The sequence below is a fragment of the Megalobrama amblycephala genome, linkage group LG24, assembly GCF_018812025.1.
Source record: "Megalobrama amblycephala isolate DHTTF-2021 linkage group LG24, ASM1881202v1, whole genome shotgun sequence".
NCBI classification, from domain to species: Eukaryota; Metazoa; Chordata; class Actinopteri; order Cypriniformes; family Xenocyprididae; genus Megalobrama; species Megalobrama amblycephala.
In genome coordinates this window covers 19759172-19781597 of record NC_063067.1, presented here as the reverse complement: position 1 = coordinate 19781597, position 22426 = coordinate 19759172, and the positions used below count along the sequence as shown (strand labels likewise).

General features: G+C 34.5%; 1 protein-coding gene across 1 annotated transcript in view; it reads right to left on the bottom strand.

The window, feature by feature from the left end:
- LOC125260747 (sushi, von Willebrand factor type A, EGF and pentraxin domain-containing protein 1-like) overlaps window positions 1–22384 on the bottom strand; it is a 41944-nt gene extending 19560 nt beyond the window's left edge. Inside the window, exons 1-11 of the mRNA XM_048179245.1 lie at window positions 22336–22384; window positions 21457–21789; window positions 17613–17924; window positions 16755–16875; window positions 16389–16533; window positions 14002–14084; window positions 13398–13495; window positions 11126–11320; window positions 5702–5798; window positions 5520–5596; window positions 5186–5368 (exon numbers count right to left, since the gene is read on the bottom strand). Of these exons, the coding sequence (XP_048035202.1) occupies window positions 5186–5368; window positions 5520–5596; window positions 5702–5798; window positions 11126–11320; window positions 13398–13495; window positions 14002–14084; window positions 16389–16533; window positions 16755–16875; window positions 17613–17924; window positions 21457–21789; window positions 22336–22369 (1678 nt within the window). The 5' untranslated portion in view covers window positions 22370–22384. The remainder of the gene's footprint in view (window positions 1–5185; window positions 5369–5519; window positions 5597–5701; window positions 5799–11125; window positions 11321–13397; window positions 13496–14001; window positions 14085–16388; window positions 16534–16754; window positions 16876–17612; window positions 17925–21456; window positions 21790–22335) is intronic.
- Between the last annotated feature and the right edge of the window lie 42 nt (window positions 22385–22426).

Genomic DNA, 22426 nt, shown 5'->3' with positions numbered 1-22426 from the left:
AACATTATTATGGCAATTCTAAGATGGCATTCTATGTGTTTGTTGTGTGTACTAAACCCTGTCAATCATCATTAGAGCGAATGAGGGCTGAATAACGTAAGGACATTAGAATTCTGCCAAAAGTGTGTCTGATGTGTTCAGCGATTTGGATATAAAGCTTACAAAAAGTTTATCATCTGCTCTACCTAAATTTACAGCCAGGAGCCGCTACTGATCTACAGTGTGAAAAATGACAGTGCTGTGACTGTCAAATTTTGACGCATTAATATTAAAGTGTAATCACAGATATGGTTAATTAACTGTAAATAGTTTGTTTGTGAATTTAGGTTTATTTATTTGTGAATTCAATTATATTTAATTTTACATTGAGAAAATAAAAGTTCTAGATATTACAGATATTTTTTAACATGCAGTTTATTTACAAATGTAGAAAAAAGAAAAAAAAAAACAATGGAAAAAAAATATATAGAAAGAGTGTTTAAAGTTCGAAGTTTGACTGTTGGGGCCCCATACCTGGAATCGCTTAGGGCCCCCAAATCACTAAGTCCTGCCTTGGAAGCTAGGGAGATGACTGAGATGCACCCATAGTCAGTGAATAACGTTTTGATTTGTTTCTCCCAAGAAAAAGTATACATGAAAAAAAAAAAAAAAAAAAAAAAAAAAAAAAGTATATGTACTGTATGGCCCCATTATAAACTGGCTTTGTCTGCAGACATTTATATAGTCAACCATAACCAGGTCAGGACATGTATATAAATTTGTGCTTGCATGACACTCACAAATAGGGAGCTCTAACATTCATCAAGCTGTTTGTATATTTATACAGTCCCCTCCAAAAGTATTGGAACAGTGAGGACTATTCCTTTATTTTTTCTGTAGACTGAAAACATTTGGGTTTGACATCAAACAATTTATATGAGACAAAAGATCAACATTTCAGCTTTTATTTCCAGGTATTTACATCTGGATCTGATACACAACTTAGAAGATATAACCTTTTGTTTGAACCCACCCATTTCTCATGTGACCAAAAGTATTGGAACATGTGACTGACAGGTGTGTTTTGTTGCCCTGGTGTGTCCTATTACATTGATTATTCAAACAATAAATAGCACTAAATGTCTGCACTCAGTTTCAGATTTGGGTTTTGCCTGTGCAGACTGCATTTATAGTTAGACGTGTAACCAACATGAAAACCAGAGAGCTGTCTATGGGTGAAAAACAAGCAATTGTGAAGCTGAGAGAAGATGGAAAATCAATCAGAGCCATTGCACAAAAATTGACCATAGCAAGTACAATCATTTGGAATGTCCTGAAGAAGAAAGAAACCACTGGTGTACTAAGTAACAGACCTTGAATGGGTAGACCAAGAAAAACATCAGCTGTTAACGACAGAAACATTGTGAGAGCTGTAAAGAAAGACCCTAAAACAACTGTTAGTGACATCAGCAACAACCTCAAGAGGGCAGGAGTGAAGGTATCACAGTCTACTGTCCGCAAAAGACTTCATGAACAAAAGTACAGAGGCTACACCAGAAGATGCAAACCTCTCATTAGCAAGAAGAATAAGAAGGCCAGGCTGGAATTTGCCAAAAACTACAGAGACAAGCCTCAAACATTCTGGGGCAAAGTTTTATGGACTGATGAGACAAAGATTAACCTCTACCAAAGTGATGGAAAGGCTAAAGTTTGGAGAAAAAAAGGATCTGCTCATGACCCCAAACATACAAGCTCATCTGTGAAACACGGTGGAGGTAATGTCATGGCTTGGGCTTGCATGGCTTCTTCTGGGACGGGCTCATTGATCTTCATTGATGATGTAACACATGATGGCAGCAGCAAAATGAACTCTGAAGTGTACAGAAACATTTTGTCTGCCAATTTACAGAAAAATGCAACCAAACTGATTGGGAGATCCTTCATCATGCAGCAAGATAATGACCCAAAACACAGTGCCAAAGCAACAAAGGAGTTCATCAGGGGCAAAAAGTGGAAGGTTTTAGACTGGCCAAGTCAATCTCCAGACTTAAACCCTATAGAGCATGCATTTTACCTGCTAAAAAAGAGACTGAAGGGAGTAACCCCCCAAAACAAACAACAACTGAAAGAGGCTGCAGTGGAAGCCTAGAAAAGCATTACAAAAGAAGAATGCAAAAGTTTGGTGATGTCAATGGGTCATAGGCTTGATGCAGTTATTGCAAGCAAAGGATTTTCAACTAAATATTAAGTCTTATTCACTTTAATCTATTTTAAGTTAATCTGTTCCAATACTTTTGGTCACATGAGAAATGGGTGGGTTCAAACAAAAGGTTATATCTTCTAAGTTGTGTATCAGATCCAGATGTAAATACCTGGAAATAAAAGCTGAAATGTTGATCTTTTGTCTCATATAAATTGTTTGATGTCAAACCCAAATGTTTTCAGTCTACAGAAAAAATAATGGAATAGTCCTCACTGTTCCAATACTTTTGGAGGGGACTGTATTTATTTAATGTCTAAAGCTAACAAATAAAGTAAAGGTAACCCTTTTACTAAGTAGCATTAGTTAATTTAAAAGTCTTAAATTAATGCTTTTGAACTAATGCAATCAACTAATTTGTTATAAACATCATGTACATTTATTAAAGGTGCAATAGGTGATATGAAAATATGAATAGGTGCTATGAAAATATGCTATTTTCACTTACTGTAAATAGCAAATTGCTATTTAAACAGTGTAAATAGCATCTTTTGCTTTTTGCACTTACTGCAAATAGCCGCTGCCATACTTTTTAACATTAAGGTTCTGTTTTAAATTAATTTAAAGATTGATTATTTTAATTAAATTACAGATCAATCTATTGGATTGTATAGACTAGAGTAGGTTTGGATTCAAGAATGCATTAAACTTACCTTTGTCTTTCAACGCATATCCCATCACACAAAATCCTACTGGTGGTATTTTATGTCTGTGTAAGAAGTGTAAGATAGATAACTGAGTTAAGACATAAAGTTCTAAATAAGTTAATAATGCTTAATTTAACTTCAAACTTTATGCACTGCTCCTTAATTCAACACTTAGTGATGCTAAATGCACAAAAGAAGAAAAGACAACAGTGAAGTATGTGTATGTGATGGAATTTTTGAACTAATTAATAATTAACTAATATTTCTTTTCTTCTACAGGCCTAAAAAGCTAACTTTGAAATAGAGAAATAGTCACTAGGACCGAGTGTTGTAACAAGTGCAAAAATTCTGCTGTGCTGGCTAGACAGCATCCTTCTAAGGATAAAAAATAGTCTTTGAAAAATTGTTTTAACCTATTGAGTAATCTGAACTATTAACCCGGTGATATTTTTTGATGATCTTGTGGGATTGATGGGAACTCTCCCGGCCGTGATTAAAGCTTTGAAGGACAACAGCTAGAGTCTCTGGTTATTGCTGTGCAGCAAGTCAGGTTAGGGAACTAGGTTTAAGAGGGTCAAGACGTTGACCGAGATATTATTGAGTGTCGATTTGGAGACGCTCCGAAAGATCAGGAAATTTATTGAGTGTCGATTAGTAGACGCTCGAGTGTCAATTAGGAGACGCCCCAGGAACAGGTAACTTAAGTCAGGTGTGTTTTGGAAAATCTACCACATGTATTACACATTCTACATTAAATTTTATACAGAAGTTAACCCCTTAAGCCCTGAGGGTATTTTTTTTTCTCTGAGTGACAGACAAAAAAGTAAAGACTCGTAACTCCAAAACTATAGCTAGGAGAGTCAAAATGTTGGTATCGTTTGAAAGGAAACTTTTAATAAAATGTTATTTAAAATTTTTTAAATTGAGAAATTCTCATGCTGAGAAACTGCAAATAAATGGCCAAAAAAAGTGGAAAAAAGGTAAATTTACATATCTTTCTCATTTAAAATGGAATATCTCATGAAGGAAATATGGTAGCAGGTTCATTCTTTTTTGGTTCCTCTATATATGAGCTGTATCTGGATCAAATTTTGTGGTGATTGCATAAAGAAATAAATCAAAAGTTATAACATTTAGAACAAAGGTAGCATTTTTTATTTTTTTGTTTTCTGAGTGACATGCACAAAAATAATGACTCATAACTTCAAATCTCTAGCAAGGAGAGTCAAAAGGTTATCATTTGAAAGAAAACTTTTTACATTTTTAAATTTAAAAAAAAAATTAGATTTGGACATTCTCATGCTGAGAAATTGCTGATAAAGTAAAAAAATAAAAGTTTGCTCAGGGGAAATTTGACATATATTTCATATCTGACATGCAATAACTCTTTTTTGGTAATGTTCCACTATGTGAGCTGTATCTGGATCAAATTTCGTGCTGATCAAAGAAATCAAAAGTTACAGCATTTTTGTTTATCCATTGGCGCCCCCTGATGGGCATTTTTAAAATCATAATTTCACGTGGAGTAACTCGTGATCGGCTTATAGGATATGTTGAGCTTGGACTCATTTCAATCAGGAGAATCCACTGTAAGTAATGATGTGCCATTTTCTACAATCTATGCATGTTTCATGAAGTTATAGGCTAAGTGCCAAGCGATAGCTACATTTTAGTTTTAGTTAGCATCAGTGCGCCTGTGGGGTTTTATGTATCATAATTTTGCGATCAATATCTCGTGGTTAGTTTATTGGATTATGCCGATGTTGGACTCATTTTAATCGTGAGAATCTGCTGTAAATAATGATGTTTCCATTTTCCACAATCAGAGCATGTTTCTTGATGTTACGAGTGAAAATGTGACATAACTGCTGCATCGGTTTATTATTTGCATATGGGTCTTGCAGGGCTTCACGTACAAAAAACTCGCTCAAGATTAGTCAAAGCCCAAGACAATTATACACATTGTATTCTACTCCGTGAGACCTTTCAAATGACATATCACACATGAGTATCTGAGCTGTATGATGCTTTTGACACATTTGAGTAGGCTACATAGTAAACATTTTTTTTCCCTAAATTATGAATTTTTTTTTATTATTATTTTTTTTCAGCAAATAACTCAGCAGTACTTAGGAGTTAAACAAATTGTAACATTCATTGTAAAGTTCAGACTTTAAGCTTTCAAATTACACCTATTTTGTGATGATCTAGGCAGGAGTTTTGAAAAATATGATTCATTTTTTTACACTCAAAAACATTTAATTTTCATCTCTTGACAAGCATTTAAGTCATAACTTACCCAAACATTTTGGTGGCTCTGGTTTAAAAGTCCCATCCTCTGAACAACGAAGTCGTGGACTCCCAGTAAGTATAAATTCACCGTTACATTTGTAGGACACGACTTGTGAATAATCATAACTGTTCTGAGGCTCTCCGTCAAGCTGTCCATTTTCTATGGTTGGAGGTGTCTTACATTTCACCACTAAAAAGAAAAAAATCCTGGTGAATAGATATTCTTTTCAGATGCATCTCAAAGTGAAGAGCACATAATTGTTACTCATCAGGAATGGTTCTGAATTAATGTGCGCTCTTCCATGTCTTATTTCATTCAAATTTAAGAAAAAAACCCTCACCCTCACAGACAGGATCTCTGCCATCCCATCCCTGATCTCGGCACCATCTATCTTTCATCTGTCCTGCTAACATATATCTGAAAAAAAAAATATTTTTACCAAATACTTAATCACAGCACACAATCTAAATCTAAATATACATGATTAAAACAGCACAAACTGACTTTATTGGTTTCACTTACCCTGTGTTACAAACCGCTGTCATTCTGTCACCGAATAAAATTCCAGTTCCTTCATATTTCCCATTATGAAAATTTGGAGGACTTCCACAGGATTTTTCTGTAAAGTATTAAAGATACTATTGACTTATTGAGATTTGATGGTCTTCACATACTTCTGAAAATAATGAAAAATAATCTTCAGTGTTGTCTCACTATATATGATACAGGGATTTATTTTAAGAGGAAACGTGTGATGCTGTGAAGCTTCCTGCATCAGTGATAAAACCACCATAAACTTTCGTAAGCTATAGGACATATATTGTACATATACTGTACATCGCTCACTTATTAATATACAGTAGAGTCCAGGGGCGGTTTCTTCATTAGGGCAATAGGGCGACGCACCACCAAAGTGAGAAAGGGACGGATTTTTTCAATCACATTCAACCACAGAGTTACGCTAGCTGTCACTGCTAGGCTGTTTGTTCTGCCTCTGGATATAGTCCAATCAGCGTCGAGTCACGCTCTGTGGAGTACCGCCTCTTTTTGGGCATTTCAGTCTGGAGGAGATTTGCCCCGACTATGGAAGGCCGTTTCAGCATAAAAACGTTCCAGCGTTACTCGTCGTAATTATATTTTTACTAGTAACAATTAAATTAAAGAGCTCTCTAATTCAGTTTTTACTAGTAACAATTACAATTAGAGAGCTCTATAATTCATTTTTTACTAGTAACAATTATGATTGTAGAGCTCTCTAATTGAATTATAGAGCTCTGCAATTGTATTCTTACTAGTAACAACTGAATTGTAGAGCTCTATAATTCAGTTTTTACTAGTAACAATTCCAATTAGAGAGCTCTGCAATTCATTTATTACTAGTAAGAATTCAATTGCAGAGCTCTGTAATTCAATTGTTACTAGTAATAATCCAATTGCAGAGCTCTACAATTCCACTAGAGAGCTCTCTAATTCAATTGTTACTAGTAAAAACTGAATTATAGAGCTCTCTAATTATAATTGTTACTAGTAAAAACTGAATTAGAGAGCTCTTTAATTCAATTCTTACTAGTAGCAATTCTAATTACAGAGCTCTATAATTGTATTATTACTAGTAAAAACTCCTATTCATGAGATGCAAAACAGATTGCAGATTTCCCGCCTACAAAAGTGCGTTTCAAAATAAAAGCCCTGTAGCGTGGTTCTAAAGTATCCTGAAATATTTTACAGACTTAGGTAACATATTAATCATGTTCACATTAAAGCAAAATTAAGATGATGCCTGAGATGAAAGCCTATATTTAGTCGTTATATTCATTCACCTTTGTATATTGGTAAAGCTAAGAGCCAAGAACACTCCATATCACTGGACATAATATAGGGTGAAATGCCCTAAGCCACCCAAAGTGTTTTGACAAACTTGATATTAAGGACTATAAATTCATTTTAAATATTTACAGTGTTTAGTATTGTTATGCAATAATAGAATGATTATCGCGGATATCTAATACAAAATAAACACCTCTATTGAATTGATTATCAAATTGTGTTAATAATAGGCGATTTGGCGCTGGGGTATGTTGTTTTTTGAAATTATGTTGTTGTTGAGTGCTCGTTGTTATCAGAGGCGCGTGCAACAGGGTTCACAGCGCTCGTGCACACGGATTAGCACTTCAATCTATCGCTGTTGCGGAGACTCTCTATTCCATACGTTGAAATCACAAAAAACAAAATACATATAAACGTGTCACTGCTCTTGATATACAATCACTGATGAAAATCTTTGGTTTTAATGAGAAAAAAAAAAAAAAAAAAATCACTTCGTCGGATTAGAACCGGGAATCTCTTACATTCTAATCGGAGAAACTGCCACTAGTCCATCAGGACATTTAATCATCAAAGACGGATCGTCGTATTTATTAACTAATGTACATACTCTCGAGACTAACGACATTGTATTATAGTAGATGTAGGAAAACTATCATATTTGAACACATTTATAATTTTAATATCATATCATTATTATTGTAATAATAATACAACATTACCCCCCCCCCCACCACCCATACACATTCTTGTCCCACCCACTTTGTAAAACAAAGTTACGCCACTGACCCCAGTTGAATATGCATAAGGCACGATTAGCATAATGATATGTCGCCGAATACAGAGCTCTGTAATGCAATTGTTACTAGTAAGAATTGCTATTGTAGAGCTCTGTAATTCAATTTGTACTAGTAAGATTGCAATTACAGAGCTCTCTAATTCTAATTGTTACTAGTAAGAACTGAATTATAGAGCTCTGTAACTTAATTCTTACTAGTAACAATTCAATTAGAGAGCTCTGTAATTCAATTATAGAGCTCTCTAATTCAATTGTTACTAGTAACAATTGAATTAGAGAGCTCTATAATTTAATTATTACTAGTAAGAATTGCAATTAGAGAGCTCTACAATTGAATTCTTACTAGTAACAATTTGATTATAGAGCTCTCTAATTGAATTACAGAGCTCTCTAATTCAATTGTTACTAGTAGCAATTATGATTAGAGAGCTCTGTAATTCAATTGTTACTAGTAACAATTACGATTAGAGAGCTCTCTAATTCAATTGTTACTAGTAACAATTGAATTAGAGAGCTCTGTAATTGAATTATAGAGCTCTGCAATTACACATATCTTTAATGTGTATTTTTACTAGTAATAAATCAATTGAAGAGCTCTGTAATTCAATTGTTACTAGTAAGAATTCAGTTAGAGAGCTCTATAATTGTAATTGTTACTAGTAAGAATTCAATTAGAGAGCTCTATAATTGTAATTGTTACTAGTAAGAATTCAATTAGAGAGCTCTATAATTGTAATTGTTACTAGTAAGAATTCAATTAGAGAGCTCTATAATTGTAATTGTTACTAGTAAAAATTGAATTAGAGAGCTCTATAATTGTAATTGTTACTAGTAAGAATTCAATTAGAGAGCTCTATAATCCCAATTGTTACTAGTAACAATTGAATTACAGAGCTCTATAATTAAAAATGAATGGAAGTCAATGGAGACATATGACTAGTAATAAATGAATTGTAGAGCTCTCTAATTGGAATTGTTACTAGTAACAATTGAATTAGAGAGCTCTATAATCATAATTGTTACTAGTAAAAATTTAATTATAGAGCTCTGTAATTGTAATTGTTACTAGTAAAAATTTAATTGTAGAGCTCTATAATTGTTATTGTGACTAGTAAAAACCGAATTAGAGAGCTCTACAATTATAATTGTTACTAGTAAAAATTGAATTATAGAGCTCTGTAATCGTAATTGTTACTAGTATAAATTAAATTATAGAGCTCTTTAATTTAATTGTTACTAGTAAAAATATAATTATGACGAGTAACGCTGGAACGTTTTTATGCTGAAACGGCCTTCCATACCCGACTGCTCCCATAGACTTCCATTCAAAGAACTTTTTTTTCGAACTGCAGGCACTGCAATGCAATCTCTATGGGTTCCGGGAGGGCTCGCACTAACGTGCCTTCGTCATCATACGTAACCTTAACCTGTGCAGCGATTGGTGGAAACAAACAGACCTCTATTAATATTTTTTTTAAGCTGAAGTGACATCCAATAATTTCCTCAGTGCATATTTACATTTCACAGGTATATTCTCCATCTGCAAATGTTAGAAAGTCGAGAAAATATTTCCATTTTGCAGCCAGGCGTGGACGAGCCTTCAGCAAGACAAACTTCCGTGAACGAGCGCCGCCGCGAGCATGCGCGCCAAACAGACGGCGTTCAATCTGAGTCAAATACATTTTGCTAAAAATATTTGTTGTTGAAAATTTGTTTTTGTTGGAAAACATAATTATGCCATATGTAGAATTTCGAAAATACAACTAAGTGTATTTGTATGATAGCAGTAACTGTGTAAAGTGACTGTTAATAGGGTAATCAAAATAATAATAATTAGTTTCTTTTGTTTTTATTTATTTTCATTTTTAGTTTAGTGTATTTAACTTCTGCTTTAAAAAACATTTTGTTTTTAGATTGTAAAGTTACAATTTTAGAATGTAGCCTAGGCCTAATGTGATTTGACCCCTTTTTTTGCACATAATATAGCATATACTACACAGTTACATTCATGTTTGTTTTTTATAGCCTTCAATATGAACATTGTTTCTAGGACAATATTGGGCAGAATGTGAAATATATATTTTTTTAATTAAAAACAGATATATTCTTTTTAGATCCCAGCCCTATGGCATGCTTTAAATACTGAATTTAACATTTTTTAGATAAGCAGTAATGATACATTATTATATCACTTGTTAAATGATTATTTAACAATTAGCCTATTCATTCCTGCATTTCTTAAAAAAAATAAAAAAAATTGCGCCCCACCAAAAATTTTTTTTGCACCAGCCGCCACTGGTACAGTCCAAAAGTTTGGAACCACTAAGATTTTTAATGTTTTTTAAAAGAAGTTTCGTCTGCTCACCAAGGCTACATTTATTTAATTAAAAATACAGTAAAAAACAGTAATATTGTGAAATATTATTACAATTTAAAATAACTGTTTTCTATTTGAATATATTTCACAAAGTAATTTATTCCTGTGATGGCAAAGCTGAATTTTCAGCATCATTACTCCAGTCTTCAGTGTCACATGATCCTTCAGAAATCATTCTAATATGCTGATCTGCTGCTCAAGAAACATTTAATGTGTACAATTGTACAAAATATTTGTGTACAATATTTTTTTTCAGGATTATTTGATGAATAGAAAGTTCAAAAGAACAGTGTTTATCTGAAATCTAATCTTTTGTAACATTATAAATGTCTTTACTGCCACTTTTGATTGATTTAATGCATCCTTGCTGAATAAAAGTATTCATTTCTTTAATTTCTTTTCAAAAAAATAAAAATAAAAATTCTTACTGACCCCAAACTTTTGAACGGTAGTGTATAATGCTACAGAAGCGTTTGTATTTCAGATAAATGCTGTTCTTTTGAACTTTCTATTCATCAAGGAATCCTGAAAAAAAAGTACACAACTGTTTTCAACATTGAAAATAATCATAAATGTTTACTGAGCAGCAAATCAGCATATTAGAATGATTTCTGAAGGATCATGTGACACTGAAGACTGGAGTAACGATGCTGAAAATTCAGCTTTGCATCACAGGAATAAATTACTTTGTCAAATATATTTAAATAGTACACAGTTATTTTAAATTGTAATAATATTTCACAATATTACTGTTTTTTACTGTATTTTTAATTAAATAAATGTAGCCTTGGTGAGCAGACGAAACTTCTTTTAAAAACATTAAAAATCTTAGTGGTTCCAAACTTTTGGACTGTACTGTATTTCAAACAAACAAACATTGTAAGGCATTTTAGCGTCATTTATGAATGTAGGGTACTCATAAAACATATTTATTGATAGTACATACTTGTGCAAGTTAATTCCAGACTTGTCCACTGGTTTCCCTCACAAGTAACAGATTTAGATGCTCTTGAGTTAACTGGTTTATGTCCAATTATACACTCGAATGTTACAATAGATCCATCTGGGAAACTATGAGTAGAGAAAAAAGAGCCGGACAAGTCGACATTTCTTGATTCAAAAAAAGGCAGTGTACACTGTGCTGTGGAGAAAAACACAAAACATTACAGTAATCTGATGCAATACAGTTTTAACCATCATCATCATTATTTGCACTACTACTCTAGTCTTGAGTAAACTGGTCTATGTCCAATTTTACACTCAAATGTTATGGATTAAGCCATCTGGGAAACTGAGTTGAGAGATAAGATTCGGACAAGATGGCATTCCTGAATGCAAATGTACACTGATGTACACTGTGCTGTGGAGAAGAACAAATCACCCGCTTATCATCTGAATCAGTATTCCAGTAGTCATTAACTGGGCAACTCTGCCATTCAGATAAATGACAAAAATTACATGTGTTATGTATTGGCCTATACATGCTACTGTTTTTCTTAGTCTTTGTGTTAAATGTGTACCTAAAATTTTGTGGAGGCTTTTGCTGTGTGGCAAGTTATATTATCATTATAAAGTGATGTGTTTGGGATTCTTGTTTACAGGAATATGCCAGGTGAAATACAACCCGAATTGCGGAAAAGTTGGGACGTTTTTTATATTTAAATAAAATGAAAACTAAAAGACTTTCAAATCACATGAGCCAATGTTTTATTCACAATAGAACATAGATAACATAAATGTTTAAACGGATTTTTTTTTTTTTTTTTACAGTTTTATGCACAAAATGAGCTCATTTCAAATTTGATGCCTGTTACAGGTCTCAAAATAGTTGGGACGGGGTGGCATGTTTCATCTGGGCAGCGAGGTTATGAGTTTCTGGAGTTTTGGTGTTGGAATTTGGTCCAATTCTTGCCTGATATAGGTTTCCAGCTGCTGAAGAGTTTGTGGTCATCTTTGACGTATTTTTCGTATTGATGCGCCAAATGTTCTCTATAGGTGAAAGATCTGGACTGCAGGCAGGCCAATTCAGCACCCGGACTCTTCTACAACGAATCCATGCTGTTGTAATAGCTGCAGTATGTAGTTTTGCATTGTCTTGTTGAAATACACAAGGCCTCCCTGAAATAGACGTCGTCTGGAAACCTTTATATATCTTTCAGCTTTCATAGTGCCTTCCAAATCAAGCAAGCTGCCCATAACGTATGCACTTATGCGCCCCCATATCATCAGAGATACCATCACTTCTGGAACATGTTCACAAACAGCTTCCTTTTTGCATGATAGAGCTTTAGTTGGCATTTGCAGATGGCACGGCGGATTGCGTTTACCGACAGCGGTTTCCGGAAATATTCCTGGGCCCCTTTTAAGTAATGTTATTGACACAATCATACTGATGAGTGGTGCAGTGTCGCCTGAGGGCCCGAATGCACAGAGATTTCTCCAGTTTCTCAGAATCTTTTGATGCACTGTAGATGAAGAGATTTGCAAAGCCTTTGCAATTTGATGTTGAGGAATATTGTTTTTAAGTATTGCACAATCTTTTTATGCACTCTTTCACAGATTGGAGAGCGGTGTCCATCTTTACTTCGGAGAGACTCTGCCTCTCTAAGACATCCCTTTTATAGCTAATCATGTTACAGACCTGATATCAATTAACTTAATTAGTTGCTAGATGTTCTCCCAGCTCAATCTTTTCAAATTTCTTGCTTTTTCAGCCATTTATTGCCCCCATGCCAACTTTTTTTGAGACCTGTAGCAGGCATCAAATTTGAAATGAGCTTATTTGGTGGATAAAAGTTTAAAATTTCTCAGTTTAAACATTTGTTATGTTATCTATGTTCTATTGTGAATAAAATATTGGCTCATGTGATTTGAAAGTATTTTAGTTTTCATTTTATTGAAATTTAAAAAAAAAAAACGTCCCAACTTTTCCAGAATTCTGGTTGTAAACAGTTAAGAATGTTGTTTTGGCCCTCCATATAACTCAAATCATTTTGGTTTTTAGATGTTATTCATAACTTGTCAGCTTATTTACCTTTTTCTGTTCCATCAAATTACAAAAGGTTATTTATTTCAGATCTATGCATTTCACAATATTATAGATTGTCCTTAAATGAAATCTCAGTAATATACCAAAGCATGTCATTCTATTTGTTGATACAATTATTTGTATTTCAAACAGTGACCAAAATGAAATGGCTGATAAGTATCACACTCGCCTCTGATATTCACAGCTTCCATCAGACACAGGAAGAGGGCAGCGGCACAGAGATACTGCAACTTAAATCCCATACTCTCTGAGCGTTGGTGAACTTGCCTAAAATAGTTAAAGAGTGATTTGTTTTCTGTAGCTCAAAAACAGACAGTAGTGGGACAACATTATGATGAACATTCTTGGGTTCGAGACGATTCTCACGTTGTGGGGGCAACCCGCTCCATGTAGAATAAAATGGCTTTTTCTACAACATGACTGGAGTCATTTGATATGTGAATAATATGTGATATGTGAGTTTGGTTATATTTCTCATTTTTAAACATTAAAAGAATCTACAGACAATAAAATGTTTTTATATCTTCAAAGTTTTTTTTTTTAATTAAAGATGTTTTTAACAACAAAAAACAAATAGCATTTTCATCTCTGACTAAAGAACATTTTAAAATGTGATTTTTTTGTTATTTTTCAGTGTAAATGTTTAAAGTTGTAGAAGTCTTTTTTTTTTTTGCAGAAATATATCCTACAATCTCTAAAACGTAATGCTAAGAATAACAGAGTTTAAGAATACAAACAAAAAGCTCAAACAAAAAACATGCAACTTTACTCACACACACAGAAGCACCTTCAGAATTTGTGTATCCTCAACAGTGTTCGTAAAAATAAGAAAAACATGGGACAGGATGGGTGTACACTAGTGGAAATCCTCTCTCTCATGTAACTTGATCCGCTAAAAAACAACTTGGAAAAATATTCTCCTAAATATTCTCCTAACAAATAGCTTGAACAACTTTTTTTTTGTTTTTTTTTTTAGCAGGAATCAAATTATTATTTTGTGTAAACTGCCAGCATTGCAGCTTGAAATAAGTATGTGGTTACTATTTTTTTAAATAATGCTTTTTGTTTTACTGGTTTAATATAATGGCACTTTTCCACTGAATGGTACAGCTCGGTATGCAGTAGTGGCTCCTGGCTGTAAATTTAGGTAGGGCAGAGTCTGGGTCTTAGCGCTAGTTTATTATAAACATTTTGTAAGCTTTATATTGTAATCACTGAACACATCAGACATACTTTTGGCAGAATTCTAATGTCCTTGCATTATTCAGCCTGAGGGTGGTGCTCTAATGATGATTGACAGACATTAGTAAAGACAAACGCATAGAATGTCATCTTAGAATTGCCTTAAAGGTGCCCTAGAACGTTCTACACGATGTAATATAAGTCTAAGGTGTCCCCGGAATGTGTCTGTGAAGTTTCAGCTCAAAATACCCCATAGATTTTTTTTTATTAATTTTTTTAACTGCCTATTTTGAGGCATCATTAACTATGCACCGATTCACCGATTGAAGTTGTGTTTATGAATTATACAGACTGCAAGTGTTTAAAAATGAAAATAGTGACGGCTCTTGTCTCCGTGAATACAGTAAGAAACGATGGTAACTTCAACCACATTTAACAGTACATTAGCAACATCCTAACGAAACATTTAGAAAGACAATTTACAAATATCACTAAAAATATCATGATATCATGGATCATGTCAGTTATTATTGCTCCATCTGCCATTTTTCGCTGTTGTCCTTGCTTGCTTACCTAGTCTGATGATTCAGCTGTGCACATCCAGACGTTAATACTGGCTGCCCTTAAAAACCTGTGCATGCCGGGCAACATACAACCTTAATTTAATTTAAATCAAACAATGATTTTACACGATATGAGACACTTCCTGTTTCCCTTTTTTGTCCTTACTTTAATCCCTCGCCATTGGTACCACTGTTCAAGATATATTACAATCATTCGCAATTTAGCATCTTCAGTGTCTTTGTTTCATGTTGACCAAGTTTGGTGGCGATTGCATGAAGCGCCATAGGCGAGCCGTATCGATACTAAAATGTGACTAAAATGTAAACACTGCAGATCACTGATTGGTCAGAGAGAATCTTCATTACCAGCGCCATTGGATTTGAAACATGAGACACCAAACCCGCTAGATTTAAATATCAATAACAGCCACCACAGTACCATTTGTTTGATGGTACTTGATTTAAATGACTGTCGCACGCAAATTGTAAAAAGAGATGACTGTAACGTGGTCAGTAGACGAGGTGCAGACGTTCCTCTCATTGGTAGCCAAGGAGCGGATCCACGGCAGTAGAGTACCTCAGGGATGACGTGTTTTTGTAGGCCAACCCAGAAGTTAGCGGCACACGGGTTCCCTCGATCGAAAGCCTATGCATTTTCTCCATAGACTTTTGGAAAAATCGCAAAAAATAAGCTCTGTGTTTAACAAAGGGTTATGACACTTACACGTTTTGTCTATCAAGATAATCTTTACAAGTTAACACAACATATATACATTTTGAAGCCTAAATAAAGTCGTCAGATATAAAAAGCTAACAGTTGGCTATATACGGACTACAGCACACCATGGTCACGGATCAACAACACCACCACCACCAAGCTTCCTCAAACTTTATTTAAAAAACAACTTACAAAATAACAAAATAATTTCAACAATATTTCACTGTGTGTGATATCTTCCTTTCAGGAAGGGCAGGCAAGATACCAGGAGTCACTTTCAGTTTCAATCTTGAATGTGAATTTCGATGCCATTGAGTGAGTTGGTGGGAACAACAGGATATAGCCAGCTTGTGCGCAAGGATAAGACGCTTGACAATGTTTAATGCATTAATGTTGATATCTGCAGGTAATGTGAGCATATTGTGGTGTTTTCTTTCAATATACAAAGCGGATACTTGATCTTTTTTTTTTTTTAATAAAGTCAGTACACCTAAAGCTGAAATATGTAACCAAGTTTGAATGGAATTAAGCAGTTAGGGGCTAAATTAATTGCACACCTTGTGGATAAAGACAAGAAATATCAATTCAGTGTTGACATGTACAGTAACTAGACATGAAGTCAAACAATGCAAACTTTACATGTACACCATGAATAAAAACACACTTGTAATGAAGATGTGACCATGGTTCTCAGTCAGATGTGTTTGGCGTGTTTGACTTGAGCCCTAAGCCTTCTGGACGTTAATTTTAAGCATGTGTGCACTACATATAAGATGGTAATCATAGCTGAGAAGAGAAACCAATGAAGACACTCATACCACAGTGGTAGGCCAGACCAAGACCTAGAACAAGATCATAAAGAGTTTTCAGCCTTCTAACATACAAACATTTGTTTCGAACTGTTGCGAGTTCCCATTTGTTAGAATTGCATTGAAACAATTATGCTGCAAAATTTTTACTATCAATACTTTTGTTCCACATAAAGTTACAGGTTTGGAATTAAAGCATGAAAAGAAGTATGAGTTTTCAAGCACAGCTTTCTGTTCACCTCTGACTAACTTACATTGTCTTATTCTGACTCCATGTGAGTTGAGAGACTGTTGCAGATCTCAGTAATTTCTCTGTAGTTTGGATGGATGTTGAGAGTGATGTTGTGCTTCTTATGCAGTCATAGCTAGAGAGAGCTAATCAACAAAGAGAGGTCCATCCTCTTGTCAGACATCCATATAAACAACACATCACAAAATTACATAAACATTACTTTAAATTTTTTTAGAAATGCTACATCATGTCCATCCATGCAAAGTAAAACTAGTGTACTCAGAAGTTAATGATTAGCTACACCATTGCATTGTATGAAACAACTGGCCTAACAACATAACAATCATTACAATATTAAAGTTGGTCTAATATTAATACAGAAGCCACATTAATATCTGAAATCATTTTCACTGCAATCGATAACTAAAATGCAAAATGGTGCCAGTTTGCGTTAGTATGAAATGAGAGCGAGAGTCTGCAGTGTAAAATATGACAAATTATGCTGAATGCTGAATGAGTGGTCTGATAGCATTGCCAACACCATCTCATGATAATTTGTAACTATTTTATGTTTTGGCGAATTGGTGGCTTATTTATACCACATTTTCTTACAATCTGTTCATGCCCCAGTGATACTTATGTTTAGGGGTGAAAATTCATGATTACTTTTAAAAAAAAACCAAACTATATTTTCATATGAATTTTTAACCTCGTATATTATTACTTTACCCTGTGAAATTGGGTTGGTGTTGCCATCAATGATGGTGAATATTCGAAAATAACTGACCGCTAAATGACACGACTGGCTAGTCAGAATCAAGAATTTCAGAGAACAATGTAAAAACTTAATATATACAATCAATGAACAGGTTAAACTCACCCTTTGATGAGATGAGATAAACACAGTTCTTGTCTGCAGGCTGAATTAGGTGCAGAGAAATAAATTCGCTGTTTTGGCTGCTGACATCATTCGAGGCTAAGCAGAAAAGTTGGCTGTCTTCAGTTATGTTTGAACAATGGAGGTGGAGATCAGTGGAATGCTGCAGGACAATGTTGTTTGGGTGTCCAACTCTGTACCAAGTGTACTGCACATCTGTTCCTCTCTTACTCCCACAGCGAAACACAATTAGTTGTCCCCAGCATGTCATCTCCAGTGAACTGAGAGGCCAAACGTTTGGTTTCATTACAGGCTCTGAAATGAAATACAAAGTTCTGTCATGAAACTCTAAATTGCGCAGACTGAGAGGTCCTAAACTTAATCTGCTTGCAGTCACATTGTTCTCTATAGGGCAGAGCTGATTGGTTCTTGCTCTATCTATAGCCAGTGAGCTTGCTGCTCAACCTTCAAATACACTCATAAAAACGATTTTTGATGCTGTTTACCACTTTATTTAAACAACTTATTTTGATTCAACACCATTGTATTAGGTTTCTGGTTTAAATTTAATTGCTTCATGTTAAATTGACTTAAAACGATTACTTTTAACTTTATGTTTTCATATTAAAATAGCATGTTTCAATGAAGTAAATCAAACAGGACTTTTACTTCCCATCATTCTTTGCAAAGGGGCTGATCTGGGAGAGTAAATGTTGGAATATTTTAAGCAGTTATTTTAAGCAGTTTTTAGCAAGATGAGAAAATGGAGAGAGTTTTTAATGTTTACTTTCTATTATGTTGGTATTTAAAAGTTCCTTTTATGTTAATAGTTTTGGGGTTAGCATTGTGGTAAAGTGTTGAGCGTGTGCTTGGGTTGATTAAAGTTGTTTTAATAATAAAAACAAGTACTTTGGGCATGCGATAGACAGATCAAAACTGTCTTCTGATTAATGCCTAACAATATAGTCTTTACAATAAGTCTTTACAGAGTAAAGATTTTGTTAAACTATTATTACTTATTTTTATAAAAATTGTGAAAATTGCTCTTGAATGCATTCACTAAATAAAATGATCAATTAAACTGGATTACTTATTTTATTTTTTGTTTGATATTAATTTTAGGATAATTGAACTGTAGTTTTTGACAAATTAAAGGTGCCATCGAATTGAAAATTGAATTTACCTCGGCATAGTTGAATAACAAGAGTTCAGTAGCTACATGGAAATGACATACAGTGAGTCTCAAGCTCCATTGTTTCCTCTTTCTTATATAAATTTAATTTGTTTAAAAGACCTCCGAAGAACAGGCACAGAGATTGTATATAATAGGGAGATAAGAGGGTCTGTATCTCTTATCATTGGAAAAAGCGTAACGGCTAACTTAATCACGTGTGGCACCTCTCAGCCTATCGTGTAATGGCAGTGACGTCAGTCGCAAAGTTCCCTAGTCTGCCTTCTCTTAAAAAAATACATTTTTATCAAGCTAAAATCTACATAGTTCCCAACGAAAGTATTGTTTAGTGTAAAACATTCTGAAGATTAGCAAACAGGCTGTCCATTAATTAAATGATTAGCTATTTCCCCACAAAAGCTGTTTAATCAGCATAGTGAAGCCTCTCATCCATTGACTTCCATTCAAAAAACAGCCTCCGGTCTCATTCCCTGCGTAATTGTTGGGGGGTGGAGCGTTAGCTTTAGCCGTTACGCTTTTTTGGCTAAAGGTTGCAGGCTTGCCTTCCAGTGGCTTTGACAGGCGAATCTCACTTGCAGTCTGTATAATTCATAGACACAACTTCATTCTTTATAAATCTCTCCAACAGTGTAGCATTAGCCGTTAGCCACGGAGCACAGCCTCAAACTCATTCAGAATCAAATGTAAACATCCAAATAAATACCAAACTTACGCGATTAGACATGCTGCATGACGAACACTTTGTAAAGATCCATTTTGAGGGTTATATTAGCTGTGTAAACTTTGTTTATACAATGATAGAGTAGAGAGCTCTGGGGGGGCGGAGAGCGCGAGCAATTAAAGGGGCAGCAGCCCTGAATCGGCGCATTTCTAATTATGCCCCAAAATAGGCAGTTAAAAAAATTATTTAAAAAAAATCTATGGGGTATTTTGAGCTGAAACTTCACAGACACATTCAGGGGACACCTTAGACTTATATTACATCTTGTAAAAAAACGTTTGATGGCACCTTTAAGAATTTTAACCTGATTCAACTAAATGGCATTGAATTGGCCTTATATAATAAACTTAAGTTTACTGAAATAATGTTAATTAAATGTAACATAACCCAGTTATGTGGAACCTGTTGACATAAAAAATGTAAGTAAATCCAACGTATCTTTTTTTTTTGTGTACATGGTCAGCATATGCTGTTGCAGCGTGCTTTTTAGAAACCATCAACCTTCCTACTTTCGCCAACTCCACCACAGACTGTAAAAAAAGATGGACGACGTACCTTCACTCTCTTCCACTGTAAAAAAGTGAAGCTACAAATGCCTCAAGGTGGCGATTTTGATTAAATATGCAAAATATGCATGAAATATGAAGCCAAATGTTAAACAAACTTATCTTAAACATATCCTTTAAACTCAGAAATAATATAAAATAAGAAAAATGCTAAATATTTCTAAGCCACAAAGTAATAGTAATAAACAACAACAGTAATAGGCTATTATCAATAGCAAATGCTTTGTAAAAGCAGAAAACAGCACCATTCAGCCTTTCAACCTTCCATCATGCAAACATGAAATATCAAACATACAATAGTAGTTCTTTCCAGGTTTTTGCATTCCATTGCGCTATTTCCTATTGTTTTTATGTTTGGCGGACATGTTTGGCTGTTGCACTCGTGTCTCGCAACTTTTGCAGCATCTCACCCATGAAACGACTTTCTAAAAATGCGGTGGTAAGTAAAAAAAATAACGCAATAATGCATTTCTGACTGAACTGCCGCTTGAAGCCCAAAGAATAGTTCACTTTTTATGCGTACGCGAGGGTCAGCATATAGTGCACGTGATGCGAATTTCGTCATTAAAGCTGCTGTCCGCAACTTTTTTTGTGTTCAAAATTTGCAAAAATGATATGAGAATGTACAACATGAATCCATTTTCCAAACCGTGTTTTTGTCTTACCCTGAATCATTATGGTACACTTATAGTAAGTGTTTATATTCAGACTATTTCAGACCGGACTGGTAGGACCCGCCGCAGAGTATCACAGTAACCGCAAGATGCGTGCAGTTCTGTTTATTAAACGCTAGAAGGCCAAAAATCACGGACTGCAGCTTTAAAAAAGTATGCGTGTACTGTATGAGCACTGCTGGAATTTTGTAACCGCGCATACTTGTACGCGCAGGTTGCACATTTAATTTTTTTTTTTTTTTTTTTGCAGTAATTACTTTATCCACAAGGTGGCAACCATGCCTTGGGGGCATTAATTCACAAGAACAGACCAGAACACAAGCAAGCTAAAGCGACAATGGAGGCCTACAAGAATATAAAGATTGGAGTTGTAACTCATCGCGAGAGAATGATCAAAACTGTGCATGCAACAGCTTTTTGTGTATGTATTGGCAGCAGCAAGTACCGTAGTTGCTCTGCAGCAGCAGCGTAGCAGCAGATCTATTCCACCAAGCCCAAACATGTCAACATTGTCATATCCATTACCATGCCAAACACTTAATGACAGAACTGATATTCTATTTCTGCTTGTGTCAAACATCAAGATTTAAATGTGTAAAAATGTAATAAAAAAATAATAAAATTACAGGTGCAATAGACCGAACATCTCACTCTGGTTTAGGATATACTTCACATGATGAAAATAAAGTCTTACCTTTTGTTACTGTAACTTGGATCCTGGTCATTATATCAGCATAAATTTTGTCAATCGCCACCCAATATATTCCAGTGTCGTCCAACTTTAGATCTCTTACATTAACAATCAAGTCTCTAGAAACTCTATCAATGATTTGAGCCCGTGTTTTGTACGCAGCCTGTGTGAATCCATCTGTGTCCATCAGAACCTCACACGAGGCTCTGGAGTCTCCAGCACACCAGTACTTCTTGTTAAATCGGAACTGGGATGATTTGTAGGTGCAGGTAATAGTGAATGCGCTTCCAACTGTGGTTTGAATCTTTGTTTTATCACACTGAAACTGCATACTTACTAGAGAAAAAGTCACAGTTTTAAACATTGCATAAATAAAGATGAACATCAAAATTAATCGAGCATTTAAAGTCAACATGAAATGAAAATTCACCCAACTATTTGCAATATGTTTCAATTTTTAATTTTTTTTCTCTTAATGTTTTGACCTCAGTGTTTGTCATAACTGGATCTTTGGATGAAAACTGGCAAAGTTGTGATACAATCACTGAGATTACTGGTTATATCTCTCACTCTCTGCTCAGGAAGGAACAATATTTCATGTTTTGTTTTTTTGTTTTTTTACATTTTGAGTTAAATTCTGAGTGAATGTTAGATATCAAATGAATCAAGAGAATGTAGTTCACGAGAGAACAAAAGGAGGAGATTCAGGTGATGCCAGTACAGGTCATTTAACATGCATTAACATGATTGCAAAACTACAGATAAAATTGACTAAATTGACAAAAAATTCCTAGGTTTAATTTACTAAATTAAAAATACAAGGCAGATGAACATAAAACATGTTTCAAATATGTATTAATAAATCAATAAAAAGAGACTTACTCTGTGCTAAAAGCAGTACGAACAAGCCCTTCATAGTGTTAATAAAGGTGTGGGTATTATGTTGTGTTGGTGCACATTGCTGCAAGGTGTT